General features: G+C 39.8%; 1 protein-coding gene across 1 annotated transcript; it reads right to left on the bottom strand.

The window, feature by feature from the left end:
- Positions 1-7,420: 7,420 nt before the first annotated feature.
- btg1 (B-cell translocation gene 1, anti-proliferative) lies at positions 7,421-14,771 on the bottom strand. The gene is made up of 2 exons (XM_044107709.1): positions 14,318-14,771; positions 7,421-11,625 (listed from the first exon to the last, which is right to left on the bottom strand). Exons 1-2 carry the CDS (start codon positions 14,460-14,462, stop codon positions 11,228-11,230), a joined length of 543 nt encoding a protein of 180 aa, XP_043963644.1. The 5' UTR covers positions 14,463-14,771; the 3' UTR covers positions 7,421-11,227.
- Between the last annotated feature and the right edge of the window lie 3,863 nt (positions 14,772-18,634).

Below are 18,634 nucleotides of genomic sequence, written 5' to 3'. Positions count from 1 at the left end.
AGTCTGCCTCTGTTATTCATTAAGCTGCCTGTCTTATGTAGGTCAGGGCTCTTGTTTTTTTTTCTTTTTTTTTATGTTAAATGTTTTGCTCCCACATCTCAGTCAAAGAAGCTGTGTTTTCAGAAACACTCATTTCATTAGCATAGATTAGCTAACTGAGTCAAATTTGGGAATAAACAACTCACTGAGTTAGAAGACCAGATCTGGTAGTAAAGGAGGTCAAGATTGCCAATTTATCTTATCTGCGGGTTTATGCACGCTGTAGTAACCCTTAAGTATTTTAACAAGACAAGTATGTTTTTGTGACAGAGCTATGAGGCCGAGTTAGAAAGAGTGCAGGGCTGTTGACGTGCCTCGATGAGTGATCATGAGATTTGAGCCTATCTAAGTTTTGTTCCCTTTTTATTTATTTTTTGACTTTGGTACAGTTTGTTCTGCACATCTCATGCCTCTGCTTTCACGTGGATACTGCTTTCAGTTACTTTTTGGCTGTGGGTGTTTTGAAGCAGTTTGTGTACCTTCTCACCCAGCTGCGTTCACAGAAGAGAGGAAGGAGAGCCTCACATCTTCCTGTCAGCTGGTTTTATCTCTTTGCATTCCTCTAGACCTATTTTCCAACAACTTCTATCATTATGTTGTATTTCTTTACGTTTCAGATTTGTCCCAGTACTTAAAACCAAAGGCACCCACATTGCTCAAGTCATCACTGCATTAAGCTCCTTTCTTATTTTTACTACTTCTCAGTAAATGACATCTTTTTGTCAACACGAACAGGAAACAGCTGAGGTTCTGCTCTCGCTTGTCTTCTTCCTGTCAGTTTCTCTGAAAATGGAGCCAAACCACTTGAAGCGAAAGCTGCGTCTGAACCGTCAACACAAACAGGTAGAGCGGGGTGATCATGTGGGTCGAGGTTAACAGGCTGAGCCGTGTTTACAAGCAAAAGGAGGCTTTAAATGAGCACGTGGTTTCAAGACTGTAATCATTTTCTGATAACTGACGATCAGTGTCTGTGCCTTGCAAACTTTACTTTTTAAATTTTTCCACATTACGGTCACGCTTTGGTAAATTTAATAGCAATTGTATATTGTAGGCAAACTCATGACCACATGTTCTCTATTGGGTTTAGAGCTGGACTTAGATGAGTCTTGCTGTATATTACCTTGTGACCTGACCCTACTTAAGATTTATCCACAACTTTGTCTCTGTCTTGTCTGCAGTGTTGCTGGTTGCTTACAGTTCATGAATGTTCTCTAACAAAGCTCCAAGCCACAGGTGCCAAATCTGGCCCTCAAGACTCTAAATGACATCAATACGTCCCTTCAGTTTTTCTGCAAAATTCACATGAAATCAACAAATCTCCATATTTCTTTTTCCGAGTTTCACTGCAAATTTTTGACAAAATTGGTCAAAAACCTTGGGTTTAATGGACTGCTGCCTCAGCCTTTCTTGATGTCAAGTTAAGGTTTCTGAGTGATACGGCGAGTAATAAAAAGTCACATTTAACATTATAATTAGTGCAACTTAAGTAAAAATACCTTACAAAACTTTTCTAAATTGGCACCACAAAATCTGTAATTTTGATTGCGAAAAACCCCAATAAAGCCTGGAGGAACAGCTATTTATTAATATTTTAACAGTTTAATTGGTTTCGTCAATATATTCTGGCTCAACCGGCCCTTTAAGAGCATTCAGATTTTTTATATGGCCCTAAATGAAAATGAGTCTGACACCCCTGTCTACGTTTTTGAAAAACAGTTAGATTTCTTCCTTAAATGGCACATATTATTTACTATTAGGCAACTTCTGAACGCATTTGGGTGTATAAAATTGTATTTTGCATCATTATAACTAAAAGGAAGTGAAACAAATTCACATAATTTTTCTGACTTTTCAGATCTTCATTCTAAAAATAACAGGAACACAATGTATAATCTGATGTTTCTGCTACTTTGTGTTAATCTATCCTAAGCAATTCCAGTTAGTTACATTCAAGTTTGCAGTTTTAACAAGACAAGGTTGTAAAGGGAACTGTAAATTTTGGACTTCAGAAGTGGATCTGGACTTTGATGCAACAGGAGCTTGAAGTCAAAAACACTTTGAGGGAAGTGGATGAATTTGAGGATGTGAGCCTTATGAGAGGACTGCCATCACAACAATCCTCCTCGGGGGATTTTTTTTCTGCTCCAGTCAGCAGAAAGATGATGGCCAATGATGCAAGTGACCTTCAAACCAAGCCAGTTCTGCTTGTTGAAGTGAACACATTCTACCCACTGTGGTTTTCTATATACATGAGTGAACGGTCTGCTCTTTAAAGGGCATTTGATGGATAGCTGGAACTTTATTCTCTTGCTGTTGAGGGTTCAGACTAAATAAGTGCATGTTTGGGTTAGTGTCTGTACTCTTCTACCAATGTGTGTGTGTGGTCAGAACTCATTGAGATTGGGCCTCTTGCTGGGCCTTGAAGCTGGGCTATATTTAGTTGCCCCCCCCTCTCTCTCTCTCTCTCTTTCTCTGAGTGGGTTTAAAGTGTTGCCTACTGATTGGGAGAGGCTGACCACAGCAGACAGACAGCCTGCCTGTCTGTCTGCTGACTTGCAGATAACCATATGTGGAAGAATACAAACGGACGAAGACATCAGGGGTGGTTAGCATGTTTGCTTATCATTTCAAAGCAAAGCATGCTGGTATCACTGTTGGCGGACAGAAACATTTTGTGGGAGAGACTCCCAGAAACATCAAAACAGCTACAATATGTTCTAAGACTTAATGGTTACTGTTTCCACACGGGAAAACCAAATTATTTGCCTCTGTTTGGTTTTGGTTGGAAGGTTTCAGTGCTATATATCCAGCATTAAACATTCTGCTCCCTAGTTTTAAACAATTTTACTAAATTACTTTTTTCTGACTTAGAACTTTCCACATTTATGAAAATGGGATCAATTCTGTGGAACTGTGTGGTAATAATTCCAGCCCATCCATAAAGAAAATCATATATATATATATATATATATATATATATATATATATATATATATATATATATATATATATATATATATATATCAAATTTAAAATAGCCCAAATGTAAAGTGTGTTGTGGAAAACTAACACCATAACCACACCTAACACATCATGAAACATGGTGGTGACATTATCATTATGTGGGCATGTGAAAACGTTTAAGGGATATGTATGTTTTCAAGGCATTGCACTGAATGGCATTAAGAAACTAAAATTGTTTAGGTTTCATAAGCATCATAACTACTTTGTTAGATTTATCAAAAGTGTTTATGCTTGGCCGTAAGTTTATGTTGTGAAGTTTGACGTGAAGAGCAGATCTTCATCAAACAGAAATATAAAAAAGCTTAAAGGTTTTAGGTATTTGGGATATAAATGAAATCTGAACCATAAAGAATAGATTTTCAACATCATAGCACCAGAAACCAGAGGAATCTTATATTTTAGCACCATAAAGAGTTATTTTCCCCAAAATATTTTAATCTTAATGAAGAATATATATATATTTAGAAAAAGAGCCCTGTGTACTCTTCTTCCTAAAATTTCTCTGACTTTAGCTGCTGGTTGTAAATTGAAACACCCGCTATCACGACTCCCACCAAGACTCTTCACATTAACCCAATAAGGCATGGAGCCAGAGTCTGGAATGAAATCCTAAGTTGTGTGAATGTTAGCTGACTGGTGACACCGGCAGCCCAGAGAAGAGGGTTTAAAGATAGGCCGAGGACCAGCTGGTGGGAAGTAAGGCGTAAAGGAGGGGACATATGAGAGGAATCAGACTAATTATTAGTTTTTTTTCCTGACAAACCTACAAGGTTGTGAAAAAGTAAATGCGAGCAGAGTGCAGAAAATGAGCAAAATCAGATGAAATCAAACACTTCTAATGACCTTTTGCTCTCTGTTGCCATATAAAGAGTTGACACCATAGCAAGAAAGTGCAAAAAAGGTCAGTGTATAGAGAGAGCTAAATTAGAAGCAAATGTCTCACCACCTTGAAATTGTTGCTGGTGTCTGTGGTTTCTTTTAGCGCAAGAGCAGAACAATTTGTTGCTCATGTTTATTTTTAATAAAGTCAGCACCTTATGCTCCAAAGCATCTGACAAATTACTTAACTTGTCTTTAGGGATCTGCTGATATGAAAGATGATTATATAGATCTCTGTAACCTCAAGAACCTTACATGATTTAAAAGAACATTGAGCAGGGTAAGTGTTTTTGATCGTTTTGCTTTAATGCTTGAACAAAGCATTATAGTAGCTAGGTTTCTGCCAAACATGCTAAATTTAATTAGCACTCGTGCTACCAGGACTCATTACGTACAAAGTTCTTCCTGTTTCAGGTCTGTTTTGCAGAGCTAGATTGTGCAACTGGCACACTGTCCTCTTACTCATCACGGCAGGGCAGCTGCTGCAGCTCGGTTTAGCTGTGCTATGACTAAACTGTTTTTTTCCTAGTTACTCATCTTCCTAAATCTTCTACAGCTTTCTAAAATCTCAAATTCATGTTCCTTATATGCAACAAAGAAATGTACATAGAAACATGGCTGTCAAACTGTTTTGAAATTGTTAGAATAGCTACTCAATGCCAACAGCAGTTGATCTGAATTCAGATCTTATGGGAAAGTCTGTGTTTAAGATCCTCCAACAGACTCCCAACTGGATTTAGGTCTAGACATCGACCGCTTTGATCTAAATCGTTTTATTGGAGCTTTTATGTTTACAGCCGTTGTCCTGCTGGAAGTCCCTTTCCTGGTCTCAGGTCGTTTGAGGTCTCTTAACAGTTTTCCTTCCAGAATTGCCCCTTATTTACCTCCATCCATTTTCCAATCAAATCTGAAAAGCCTCCATGTCTAAGCAGGAATCTGCTGCCACAACGTTTCACCATGGGAATGTGTGGTCAGGGCGATGTGTTTTTCCCAACTCTCAGCATTTTGCATGTATGCTAGCAAGTCCTTCTACTTTTTATAGATCTATCATTTATATGTTCAGTGACGCACTGGAACATGTGAAGAGGGAGTGTGAACGGTTTTCTTTTTCAACAAACATTAAATACTTACTTAGGATAGGATAGGATCAACCATTTCTTCATAAACTGTACACAAAACACATAATAAGGCAGGCACGTTCCAGTATTTACGCCCACACAGGAAGTATTAGTGGCAATAAGTAACATCACAGGTTGATAAAGATAAAAATTTAACTACAGCTCAGCCGACCAGATCCTTTCCTTTGTCAGCTCTCCATGCATTCGAGATTTACTCTGCCCATGCTAGTTCTCTCTGTCTTCCCTTTCATTCATTGTCAACTTTTGGAGGCTGCTGGGAAGGGCGGGGTGCTACGAGGGCAAAGCAGATGTCAGCGTCGAGGATGAATGGTGCCCAGAAGGGACAGAGAGACACCACCGGTGCAGCCTTAATACCCCAGGGACCCCCAGAGACAGGCAGGGCAGGGATCTGTTTCAAAGCGGAATACCGTTCTCGTCCTTGGGTTTTTCAGTGATGCACACAACCGTGAGAAACACAGAGGACATTTACTAGCAGCGGCAGAACTACTGCAAAATTATTTTTTTAACTGCCTGTAGAAACATGTTTGTTCAAGAAACATGCTCAGGGTCTTCTGGGAGCTTTCACTATTTTTAAAATAAGCTATAAAATTAAATTTTTTTGTGCTTGTCCTGAGGGTGCAACTCTGTTTTCGACTTAAAAAGAAAAATGTGCAGCCCCATAAATAGACCCAAGACCTTGCAGTGTAGGTGCATTTTCAGAAAGCTTTGCGGTGCATTCATCTCCATCATAGTGTTTGTCCTTTAAGCAGAGGAGCATAAACACACACAGGGCTCCGCAGGAGGGCTAAACCCTGTCAGGTTTATGGTTACAAAGCAGGACCCAGATGTCCAACACCTCCAGTTAGCGCACATACACACTAAAACTGTCACTAAAAATGCCTTTCTTCCCAATCAGCTACATATTGCTTTCAGATTCTCATAAATTGGAAGAAGCTTTTAGAAAAGGACAGAGAGCACAATGTTTTTCCTGTCTTGCTTCAAAGAATATATCACCACCTTCTATCTTTACTAGAATATATTTAACCTGACAGTTATCAAACTTATCATATGAAAGGTAATCAGCCACACCTACTGGGAGTTTCTGGTAAATAGAGCAATAAAGGATGACCTCTGTTGCTAAGAGAGTGAAAAGCTGGGGCAGAAAATATTACCCTGCTGTTTCATCAGAACCGGCACAGTTCTTGGAAGATAAAAAAAGATTTGAAACAAAGTGATTATTTAACTAGAAAGTAGTACCTTGCAAAAAAAAAAAAAAAAAATCATACCTCAAAATGTTACTAAAATGTCATTTAACAATTACAATTTTTAGTTTATTTTATTGGGTTATTTTATGTGATAGACGGGGACAAAATAGTGCGTAATTGTGATGCTGAAGAGCGTTTACATTTCAAAACCCTTGTGAGTTCGATCCATCATTTTAAAATGTAAAGACAACAGCACAACTACAAAGCTACCAAACCTAACAGGTCAGGTGGGATCTGATCACAGGGAAAATATTAGTCACATGCTGTGAAATTTGGCCTCAATGGAAATGTAGTAAGAAGAAAGTCATCAGAGGTTTGCCACAAGCAATCTGTGGAATAAGGTGCTGCGGTCAGATGAAACCAAAATCAAATGATTTAGTCTACTTGTAAAAAGTGATTTGACGCTGAATAAACCACCATTTTGCTTATGGATTATTCTTCATTTGCTGTCTTTGTGAGATTATGTTTTAGTAAACAAATCACAAGAGTGTATATTATAATCTCATTCTGTGAATGAGCTTCACTTACTTCCTTGATTCACAGGAAGTAAGTGAAGCAACACACAAAGAAACGAATGAAAATGACTAAAAATCTCATTTGGGGTTTATTTAAACAGGACTTTTACATTTAGGTTTACGCTAAATGCAAACCTTCATGTTATTTCCAGCTGTTTTGAGTAAACAAATTAAACCTTTCCCTCTTCTGCTCCTCTCTTTGTTTTTCATGGCTGCTTTCTTCTTATTGTCATTGCTGCTGTCTGTCACATTCTTTCATTTCAAAGCACCAGATGTTTATAGACTGATACACCAAGAGCTGCTGAAAAACAAATCACTAAGTATGCTCAATGTACACTGAGAGGTACATACATGTTTCTTCTATGATCTGCAGAAAACTACATGCATTCTTTTAATTTAACGTCATAGAATATTTATACGAAAGCATAAAAACCAGACAGAAAATGAGATTTTGCCCAGGTTCCTCAGTCTCCAGATCAAACTTTAAGCTGATCAAGTTTTATTATATTTTGTTTCATAGAGTTTTTATTTGTGTAATTATTCTCCAAATAGAAGAAATGATGAGAAATCTCACAGGGAATATGATGCCAAGATAGGAAATCTTTTATTACAGAGAAAAAAAAAACAAAAACTTTTCTTCCAAAATATAGAAATCTGTACAACTTCCGCACAATCAATTTACATGAACTGTACAAATTTACAGCAGTTCATCGCAACATACCCAAGGAAAAGGAAACTGAACACAATAATGATGTACTGACATGAGATCACAAGATACAGCTTTTCCTGCTTGGGTAAGCTCAGATTTTTTTGTCTATTTTCTCATTTTTATATGTAAATAAGAACAAAAAGGGAAAAAAAACAGAAAAGAAGAAAAGAAATCACAAAAAAAGAAAACAAATAGGATACGCCTATAGTTACAGATCATGGAAACTAATATTTTTCTTTTTCTTCTTTTTTTTTAAATCCAGAAAACAACTTTGGTCCTTGCCAGCACTCCCATCACAAATGGCTTCACTTATGAAAAACGTTATCCATGTTAAAAGATGAAATACAAAATGAAAATAAAAGGAAAAGACCATCTACAAACACTTCGGAATAGCAATTATTGGCACTTCCCATGTGTAATGTTATGCACTCTACCATTTGTTGTACAGTTACAATACATTCTATAATATGTAAAAACACCTCAAATGTGAAAGTGGCAATAATTCTGCTGTTCGATGACGACATTGACGGTACGAAAAAACAAACTGCTGTTCCCTTCTGGTTTCATATCTTAACATGCACAACTTTTCCATAAGAGTATTTACGAAGTGTTTGAGGCCTGAGTTTGGCAATACATTCCAGGAGAGACTCCTCGCGTCTCAAAATAAAAATAAAACAAAAAGAAAAAAAATATCAGAGTCACAACTTCAGTTTGACATTTAGTGCATTTATGTGCTATTTTACTTCTGAATACTCAAAGCGCTCTCACCAGTTTGTAACCTATGTGCACACGAGCTGAATGGATGCCATTTAAACGTACGGAACTTGAATGGTGGCAGAGATTTTATCTTTCTTTTTCATGTTTTATATCTAGAATAAAAACAAATGTTAACACGTTGTTAGATTACAAGAGCAAAAGTGGATGCACATGACAAAACGTGGATAAGTTACGGAAAACAAAAAGAAACCCTACCAGTGTGACTACGAAATACATAGAGAGGAAAGAGAAACAAAACTATCATCTTGTTTCTGAAATATAGACCAATCTCAAAACATCTAGTCTGCTGACAAAAAACCCCAAAGCAAAACAAGCTAAAATGGAGCAGCATGATTATTAAAAACAAATATGACGGTCCACCATGGAAACCAAAGCTCTGGGCTCCCATCCCAGAAGGCTCCAATCTATCTTGCCAACATGGAATCACTGCTTTTTCACAGATTGCTGAAGGGAGTATCAGCAGAGAGCAACGGTGGCAAAGGGTTGGGGGTAGAGTGAGTGAGGGAGGGTTGCAGTGCATCAAAGGCTAGAGCTATATTACCCATGATCTTCTCAGGGGCTTAGTGGAGCTTAAACACCCCAAAGTGTGGTGATGAGCAGTAGAAACTAGCCTGCCGTGACAGATCTGGCCGGTGACTGATGCCAAAACAACGACCGGCATCTGTTCGGTCACACCGTTTTCCACTCGACCTCAAAACCAGTAAGTGAGGTGGGGGTACAAAGACAGCTGCCACCTTCTTTCATATGCATGTAAACAAAGTTGCTACTCACTCAGTGATTAAGTGCAGCACAATCCAGTGAGATAAAACAATGGCCCAGTACCCTCAAGTTCTTCATCTTTTAGATCCATGTTCCTTCGTGTCCAACCAAATCCACCTAATACTCGTGTGCTGGTTATCCATCAATGCTGAGGGAGGGTGGAGGGCTTCTGGCCGAGGTGGGTGGGTGATGGGGAAAATAAAAATCAGAAGGAGGGGGGCTGGAGGGATTTTAGCTGCCCTGGACAAAAGAGTCTGGCCCTGCACCCCCCAACTTCTCTCACACCCAGCTTCCCAACCTCGCCGTCCTTACCCAACTCCCCCGCAATGATGAAGGGTGATATGTGTCACATTAAGTCTACCTGCATCCACAGGGGTTCAGTGAGCAGCATCCCAACCTGGTTTCGGCTGAACAGGAGGTCTGAGCTAAGGAGTGGCATTTTGAGGCACCAACACCCCCAGACACCAAGAGTTGGGTTGGAACTGTCTGAAACTGGAAACTGGACTCCCCAATGAGGGTCCAGGCAGCACAACACATCAGGCCATTACAAATTTTAGCTTAAGCTCACCAGTCACTCCTAATTCTTGACAATGAGTTCTTAAGGCAGTGAACCCTAAACTTTGGGGTTAGCTAAGAAAAACAGAAAAGCCAATTGGAATGGTCTCCAAATAAAAAGAGTTCCAGACCTCTTTTTTTTTTAAGATTGAGTCAAACAATCTTTATTTTTTTAAATCTGCAACTAGAATTGCCATTTTTCTATTGGAAAAAAGGTACAACTTAACTTAGGCTAAATCAGCAGGGCCATAAAAATGGATGAAAGAACCTCCCTACCATTACCCCCAAATATGTTCTTTAATACCCCCAAAAAAACTGCTATGAAATGTTAAGGTCTACGAAATCTGAATGTTTTTTTATAAGATTCATAGTTGCACAGCCCCTTAAGGAAAACATCAGCAGAAGGTATTGTCTGAACAAAAAAAGCTAAAACTAGGAGAACTGCTGTGGCAAAAGTTGGCATTTGAATGGATGGAATGGAGGCGGTTTTTCTCTGAGAAGGTACACATCCCACGCAATCTCACATCAAAGTGCTTTCAATTTCAACTCAAACGGGGCCACAAAACCAAAATTTGGGTAAATAGACCCCCTCCCACGACCCTCTTTGCTACAATATTACTTTTGGTAATGCAGGAGATGACAAAGTGTCAGAGAAAGAGGGTGGGAAATGTAACATCAATACAGGATCTTGATTGTGAACTTCAACAACATTCATTGACTTGAAAGGGAGATTCCCAAAAAAGCTACACATACATGGATAAGATGGGGAGTGAAGGTCCAATGGGAGACGCTGGTATCATTGGGTGTCGCAACAAATTTCAGGTAGACAGAGGGCTGGAATTTTTTTTTTCTTTATCTCACCAGTGGCAACAGGAAAGGGAGGAAGGTGAGCTCAGACCACAAGCCTTTTTAATAGCTACAAGGTAAAGAATGTACTTTTGTGGTCCAAAAACTGTTTTCTTAGAAAATAGAAGTGCTCTTATATGTTGATTCTTTGCCTTAAGCTTGGATTTGCTATGGCATGGCCAAAACCTCAACTTCCTCCCCCCCCATGCTAAAGAACTAATGATCGATGAAAGTTTAAAATCCCTGGAAAACTAATCTTTACAATTTAGACTGTTTTTGCTGTAATGTGTTGAACATGTACCCATAGTACCCACCTGTAAGTAAGAAAAGTGCAAAGTCAATGCTGATAGCCCCTTCAGAGGTGGAGCACTTTAAAATGTTAAAAGTTAAGTGAGGGATGTTGGGTGTTTTGGAGCCAGTCTCCATGGAGGGATTGGGGATGTGTATTTCCTGGTTGGTTGGATAGTTCAGCTGCCCCAACAGTTCCATTTTCACAAAGCCTCTCCTTAAAGAAAACGGAGTGCCCAGCTGATCCAATGACAACACAACAGATAACCGGGAAAGAAAGGAAAAATATTGAATCTACAAGGTTTCCATCACCTGGATGATAGGCCACATCCTGTTTTTTTTCTTCTTTCACTATTTCATTTCATATTTTTAGCTTTAAAAAGGCTCACCATGATCTGACCAGCCACTGTGTAACCCTGAACAATAGTAGGCTGGGATTGACCGCTCACCACTTTAACTGGACACAGTCATCATGTTATTGTAGGCTTTGGAGGGACTGGTCCTGCCCAGCACCCTCATCTCCTCCTTACAGCTGAGGTGACTGTCCACCATGGGGCCAACAGATCCGTGTCCTAAGGCAGAGCTGGCGGACAGGGGCATTCCAACGGGCACAGGCTGTGACTCGTACAGGACGCAGATGGAGCCGTCCTCGCCGATGCGGTAGGACACCTCGAAGGGGTCCACCCAAAGCGTGAGCTCACTGGGCAGCAGCAGGTAGAGTTGCTGGATGGTAAGGCCAATGCGCTGGCCAGCCTGCCCGACCAGTGGATCCATCTTGTGATTGATGCGGATGCAGCGGTAACCCGAGCCCCTGCAGGGCTTGTCTGGGAACCAGTGGTGCTTATATTGCTCTGCAGGGGAAACAAAGGGAGAGTAGATGGAAAGAGTTTAGCTATGGAGGTCTGCTTATGATCGTTGAAAGCACACAAAAAAAACGCATAGCAAGCAATATTTAATAGCAAGCAACTATTTTATTTTTCTAAAATGCTATTCCACTCCAGTGAGAATCTAAGATTGGGAAAGGAATGGAACTAGTTTATCTATTTGATTTATTCAATTATTTGAACCAGCAAATTAGAGCAAACAGGGTGCACTTATGGACAAAGTTATTATAAGCTGCAAAACAAAACTAAAAAAATAAAAAAAGGAAGAAAAACACCACCACCTGCTGCAGGCATGATAAGCTACCATAAACAACCAGCCAGGGGCAGGCTCAGCCTACGTGACAAAGGGACTGCCACTGAATTGCACAATTCCTCCTCTGGCCTTCAGCAAAAAAAAAAAGAAAAAAAAGCCTCCTGTGAATGGCTGAACAAAAACACCAAAAGTGCCCCAGACAGCCATCTGGGATACAAAGCTCCACCTCTAAAAGGGGAGAGGCTGAGCCCCACTTCCCCCTTCAGCTCCTTTTCCTTTTGGAAGTTTCAGATGCCCAGTGAAACTAGTGACACATAATTTTCTCCCACTGTCTAATTGTAATGTGATGAATGATGAGCAGAAGGAAATTGTGCTAAACGAGTTTTAGCAATGTGGTTTGGAAATAACACGCTGGGACAGTTTGAGACCCCACTTGTTCTTTTCATTGATCTTTTCATGCAATAGTTACAGTATATTAATGAACTATCACTCTGCAGATCAGATTGAATTTCCAGTGATGGGAACACTAATGTAACCAGAAAAAAAATTAATAAAAATTGTATTCAGACTGAGGCCCACAGGCCACCTGTATGCATCCAAAGGATAATGCCCCTCTTATCCCCTCCCCTCCCCCCATGCCTTATCGCAGACGGCTGTATACAGCCAAGCTAATGGAGGCCCTGGCACTCGTGAAAGAGTGGTCTCAGCTTGAGCGACAAAGGCAGCTGCCGACAAACCCTGGAGCAGCTGGGAAATGATCAGCTCAGCAGGGCCTATTCTTAAAAACCAGGGCAAACTGGGGGTGGGAGGGAGGGAGTAAGCAGTCGACTGTGCGCTTAATCTTAAGAGTTTAACCAAAGCAGGTTGTTTATGTGTTTTGTAGCTGACCTCGAATGCCAAAGATGCATTATGTGGGCACGTCAAGGCCCCAGTTAGCAGGTCACTGGGTATTTTCCATTTAATGTGGCTCTGCAGAAAGGGCATCGAACTGAGTCTATAAACAAAGCCAACAGTTATGCAACCGTCAAGGTCTCAAACTCTCTGCCCCAACTCTTTAAAAGGCCCTCGGCTTTCCAGCATGCAGACACAACTCCCTGTGACTGTGTTGGTTTCGAGCACAAAAGATTTTCTGGCCTAGTTTAAGGGCCCAGAACGGAGCTCGTTTTCATCTCATGGTTCTTGAGTTCCAGATTTTGCTGAACATGGATTAAATACAAAGTATCACTAAATAAGATGAATCAAAAGGAAAATTTGACCCACAAAAATATCTAAAATAAAAAACTCATCTAAAAAGAAACATTTGCACTAACTTGGGAAAACCGGCTACAGAATAGAATCATTAGAAAAATAATGAAGAAATAAGGTAATATAACAGTTTAACTAAACTGTTCACTTTGTTGTTCCCCCTACACTTGCTTCAGATGATTATGTTTACTTTATTTTTTGTTTTTGTCCTGGAACTCATCCTGTTAAGGTGCTCTTGGACTCAGAAAATTTAGGTCAGTCGCTGCTGAGCGTTAACTGGAATGAGGCAGATGTATGGCAGCTTAAGAGTTTCGAGCCCGGAACATGTTCAGGGCAGGAAATCAGACACACGGCGCTCTGTTCTGTGGAAAAACACTGCACCCAAACAGAGGCTGTGCGTAAAAGGGTAAAGACGGACATTTCCACACGCTATGAACTCAACTCAAAAACCTACGATGTCCCTTCAAATTCTATAAATAGTATAAGCAGCAAATCGTAAAAGGCTACTCAAATAGATAGGAAAGGATTGGGTGTAATCGTTCCCGTCAAATCACTTATATACAAAAAAAAAATAAAAAATAGTATAATGTATTAAAAACGCATAAATTACGCATTAATAACAGCTTTATAATCAGTTACAGTTTAGATATTTTCTGAATAACAATATTTAATGCGTCTAAACGCCTGGTTGTACACGTCTAAACATAAACCCATTCTTTCTGATGCATTACGTAATTGAACGGCCTTACTGTAGCTTGTTTTGCTCAGAGCCCTCTGTTCTCCCTGAGCTTTGTCGAGCGAGGCGCACTTCCTTGTTTGAGCGTCTCTTTATCCCCCACCCCCACACCGACCAAATACGCGATTTTCCACTTTTAGTTTACTGTGTTTGATATAAAATATAACATAATAACCAAGGCGCTCGAATAGAATCACCGACCGATCACCCATTGCGCTCATAATTTTCTTGTTTTCGCTCCTCTTCGATGTGCGCAAACAGCAGCGGCGCTGATAGTGAGACTTCAGAGAACAAAGAAAGGCTTCAACTCAAATGTTAAAAGACGAGCTTTTACACTTCTGAACAAATTCAGAGTGTAAAACAATATGTTTGTGTGCACGGAGGTGAACTGTGTGCGCATCTGGATCATTTTCTGGTTCTCTTACCTGCCAGAATGTCCTGTAAGCTTTGGCTGAACGTTTGGACCTGTCGGTCGTTTACGTGTCCTTTTACTCTCAGGAATCTCGACAGAAACCCGACGGCGGCGCTTATTTCTGGTTTCATCGTTCCACGGGCACAAAGGGGATGCATTGAGAAAGGCCACGGCGACGATCCGTGCGGTTTTTTTTCTTGCTGTTTTTGTTGAGATTTTTTTTACGTGTTTTTCCGATACTTCGTCTTTCCTCTCGTTGCAGCGCAGCGATCCTGATTCGTTGGTGCTTTTCTTGGCATTTATTAGTCGAGGTAAAATGAAGTTTTCTCAGACGCTCCGTGTTGGGGATACAAGTGCCTCTTATTGGTAAATACAGAGAGGGAGGTTGGGGGACGTCCCTCTAGAAAATCCGAACTAACCCTTCCTGCCTACTTTTCTCCTCCAGAATGGGGGTTTCACAGAGGAGAGCAGGGCTTTTATAACGCGCTACCCCTCCTTCCCCACATCTCCGTCACTAAGCTCTACGGCAACCAAAGCCGACCAATCAGAGGCTTGGCCACGCACTGACGAAGCGCATTCAAGGAGGAGGGATGCGTTGACGTCACCGAGCCGAAAATAAACAGAGGCGCCTGGCGTGAAATGGTGCTGCGTTCCCGTACTGTCGGAAATACGGGTGGCAAGCAGAATAGAAAAAAAAAAAAAAAAAAAAAAAAAAGAGGAAGCGACGACTGGTCGAGTAGAAAAACAAATCCGGATGGTGAAATTCTTAGAATATGGATCCTACAGCAACACTAAAACAATATAATTTCGCTATTTTATTATAGATTTTTAACTTCATTTGAAATGTAGCCGAACTAAACAAGAAATATCTACATAACATGCTTAGTACATTGTAGAAAAAAATTAACTTGTCGCACATTTTGTCAATTTTATTAGAATTTCATACTATTGGCCGTGGGAAAACAGAACATAAAGACTGACCGTCCTTCCTGTCCTTCCAGGTGAAATCATCCCCTCTGTGTCTCTCTGTAGACCTGTTGTGCTCAAAGTTACAATCAATGTTAGTTTCCTCCCACGCTTTGATTATCAACTAAATATAAGTTAATAATACCAGTTAACACAACTTGACTCGTAAAGATAATGTGCTGTACCAAAAGTTTATTCATAAATATCAGAGTAAAGGCGGCTGAGCTCAAATGAAAGCCACAGTTTTTAGAGCTTGGTTCAGAAATAGATACTAAACAGGAAAAATACACAGAAAAAAGAGTGGTGGTCAGAAACATAGTTTAGTTGCAAATACAATTAATGACAATATGATGGCAATAAACCAGAGAGAGGATGAGTAGATACAGTTAGAATGCAGGTTTCACAATCAATGATAATAATACCAGCACGGACACAAAAGACAAATCACGCCATCCTCACAGGTTCATCAATATTTCGTATACCTGCTTTTCCTCCATGTCCCCCTCACTGTTTCCAGATGTAGAGTTTGAAACAGATCACAGCTATAATCTGTCATGAGGTCAGAACAGCGAAACAATGCACTCAGATGCTCCTGCAGTCATTTTAAAATCCCCAATTAACCTAAATTGCACACTTTGGGTTACGGAAAGGAAAACTCATGCAAACTCCAAGCAGAAGGGCTGGCGCAGCCAAAACCTGAACCATACAACTGGTTACAGTGAGGTGGTAGTGCTGACATCAGCCTCACCGATCTTTGCCATAAACAAGGATTTAGAGTGGGGTATAAAACAATGTTTGGTATAAATGCATGCTGAAGTGTGAGGCAAACTGGGTCTGGGCAGAGTGCATAAAAGCATTCAGTATCCTACCTGCATTGCATTGTTTTCCATTTTTGAAGAAATAGTGAGAAAAGAACATTTCAGCATTTAAAATGTTACTATCCCAAAGATCACTTAGTTTATCATTTCAAGTTTTTTTTCTTCTTTTTGATTCAAATTTCAAATGGTATGTCAGATTAAATGTCATTAACATACTTTTAGTCTTGAGAGCAAACATCAAATATAGTAAGCATTTATCCAATAAATGTATACTTTTTTGGGGGGGAAGATAATTTTTTCCCTGAGAATAATGAAAAGCAAAAATGCTAAAACTTGAATTCGATGTAAAATTACAAAACTGTAACTTGGGCTTAGTGGTTGTTTTCCAGCGCTCAGTGTTTGGAGTTGTTTTTTTGTTTTATCAGGTCAGACAATGAAAGCTGAGCTGGAAAACAGGTGGTTGTGTATGAGAAAGATGAAGACAGGAAGGAGAGCACAGCTGTTTGCTTTACTATAGTTCATTATATAGCAGTTAGCACCAGCAGTCAAGCATGTCTGGTCAAATACAGAACAGGCAGAGTCTCGATCAGATGAAAAAACACACCTTGTGTGACCTTGTTTAACAGCAAGGAGGTAACTTTGTCTTGAATTTCTTCTCGGGGGCCCAATGTTCACATGCTCATTAAAATCAGTGGAAAAATACAGACTGCTGCTGGTTGCTTGCTGCAGATGCAGTCATGATGACCTGCTGAGCTCTTCAATCATGATGCAACCAAACAGAGGAAAAGCACACTGAACTGACCCGAAGGCACACAGAAGCACCTGGTACACTCAAATGTGTTTGGCTAGGTTTGCACAGAAAACACCCACATACTTCAAAACTACAGTAAACACAGTCATGGAAAAAAAAATCGAAGTGCACCCTGTGATTAAGCATGTTGTAGAACGGCCTTTGACAAAAATAACTTGAAATAGTTGTTTTCTGGTTGATGTTTTTTCTTACGTCACTGTGAAAAACTTTACTTAACTTTCCTTCTATTTGTAGAAATTTGTCTCTTTGTGACTCTCCTGAGGCTGAATTACTGTCATTAATTAATATTACCTCAAATATTTGACCCCATGAACTTTGAGCTGGGTTTTAATTGCTTCTTGTGCTCTTAAATGTACATGTTCTTATACATCTAACTGTGTTTTTAAGCTATTAATTTGTGTTTTGTTGTGGTTCACGTTATTTCATACCAGTCATACTCTTGTATATTCCTCCAGTGTTTCATAATGTCTGTAAATTTGGACATTTTCCTGCAGTCTTTCCCCCCTTACAGCTGTCATTCATTATTAATTAGTGGACACAAGATGTGACAATGTTAGCTTACAGAAAGGTTCATGGTTGAATCTGTGCACACTACTGCAAGGTGACCAGGCCTTGTGGCTATAAAATTGGTTTACGTCATCAGTTGTTTGCCGTTGAGCTAGACAATTGTCTTAGGTTGTGGTTGCAGAAGTTTGTGCTGACATGTTGTGTTCTGTTTTCTCTATTCATGGCACGGTGCAATATGGGCAAACATTTCTACATTTGGTCTCCTCTGACTTAAAGATTCTGTCCCAGAAGTTGTTTGGTTCAATAAACTCTGCAAACAGGAGTTATTCTCTTAAACAATCTATGCATGTTCAGTCTTAAACATTATCTTTTAACATAAGTCAGACCTTCTGAATATGACTAATACCAAACAATTTGCTGTTGGACCTTGTAATTTATTGGGAAGCCCATTTCTGGAAAGATTTTCAGCTGTCTGAAATGTTTTCAATAAGTGAATAAAAACTAAAAATCTTTCACCATTAATGAGCAGCTATGAGATATTTTTGCTTTTTGGTCACAGATTTGTGGTGTCTTAGAATTGTTCACTTTAACAGTGACATTAAAATTAAAAAGCATTCCTCTGCAATGACCTCTCGATAACCACTGTTGCAAAACTTCCTCTGTTCTTGGTCAAGCTAACGGCCACAGCTCTCAGGGAAATCCTCAGATCCTGTACGAGTTCATACATGTGGGAACCCCCCAGCCTCATCAACACAAACACGTTTAGTAATAGTTTCAGCCACATTTGCTCTTTTAAGAAACAAGAGAGGCTTTTCAGTGTGTCGTGGATATTCTGCGAGTTTCTGCTGTGTATATTCGAACACACGGATGCCGCTTTGTTTTGGATACCTCATGCCAACACGGCAGGGAAATTTATCATAAATCATATCTGTTTCACTTTTTACATGGTAGCTGAAGTTCATCGTTTTCAGATTACGCCCACATTCCTGCCTCACCGTTTGTGTCAGCCAAAGTACGGACATTTTCTAAAATCTATGTGTAGTTAAAATTCTAAGCAATCTGGCAGATATTGCTTAGTGTTTTCCATGTCTGAATGACGATGTGAAAAATGTTTGTATTTCCATCCATCCATTCGGTTCGAGTTGGAAAATTGACAAAAAAGGATGGATGATGGATCCACTAGAATCTGGATAGATGGGCAGATGATTCTAGAGATGGATGTAACTTT

This window comes from Gambusia affinis, linkage group LG23 (assembly GCF_019740435.1).
Source record: "Gambusia affinis linkage group LG23, SWU_Gaff_1.0, whole genome shotgun sequence".
Classification (NCBI taxonomy): Eukaryota; Metazoa; Chordata; class Actinopteri; order Cyprinodontiformes; family Poeciliidae; genus Gambusia; species Gambusia affinis.
The sequence above is the reverse complement of the archived record's forward strand: the minus strand, read 5'-3'. Positions and strand labels throughout refer to the sequence as shown.

What these genes read in the sequence shown, in the direction of transcription:
- btg1 (XM_044107709.1), bottom strand. Translation starts at nt 14,462, where the DNA reads ATGCATCCCCTTTGTGCCCGTGGAACGATGAAACCAGAAATAAGCGCC. An exon ending in CTTACAGGACATTCTGGCAG is followed by an intron (nt 11,626 to 14,317) that starts GTAAGAGAACCA and finishes TTTCCCCTGCAG; the next exon opens with AGCAATATAAGCACCACTGG.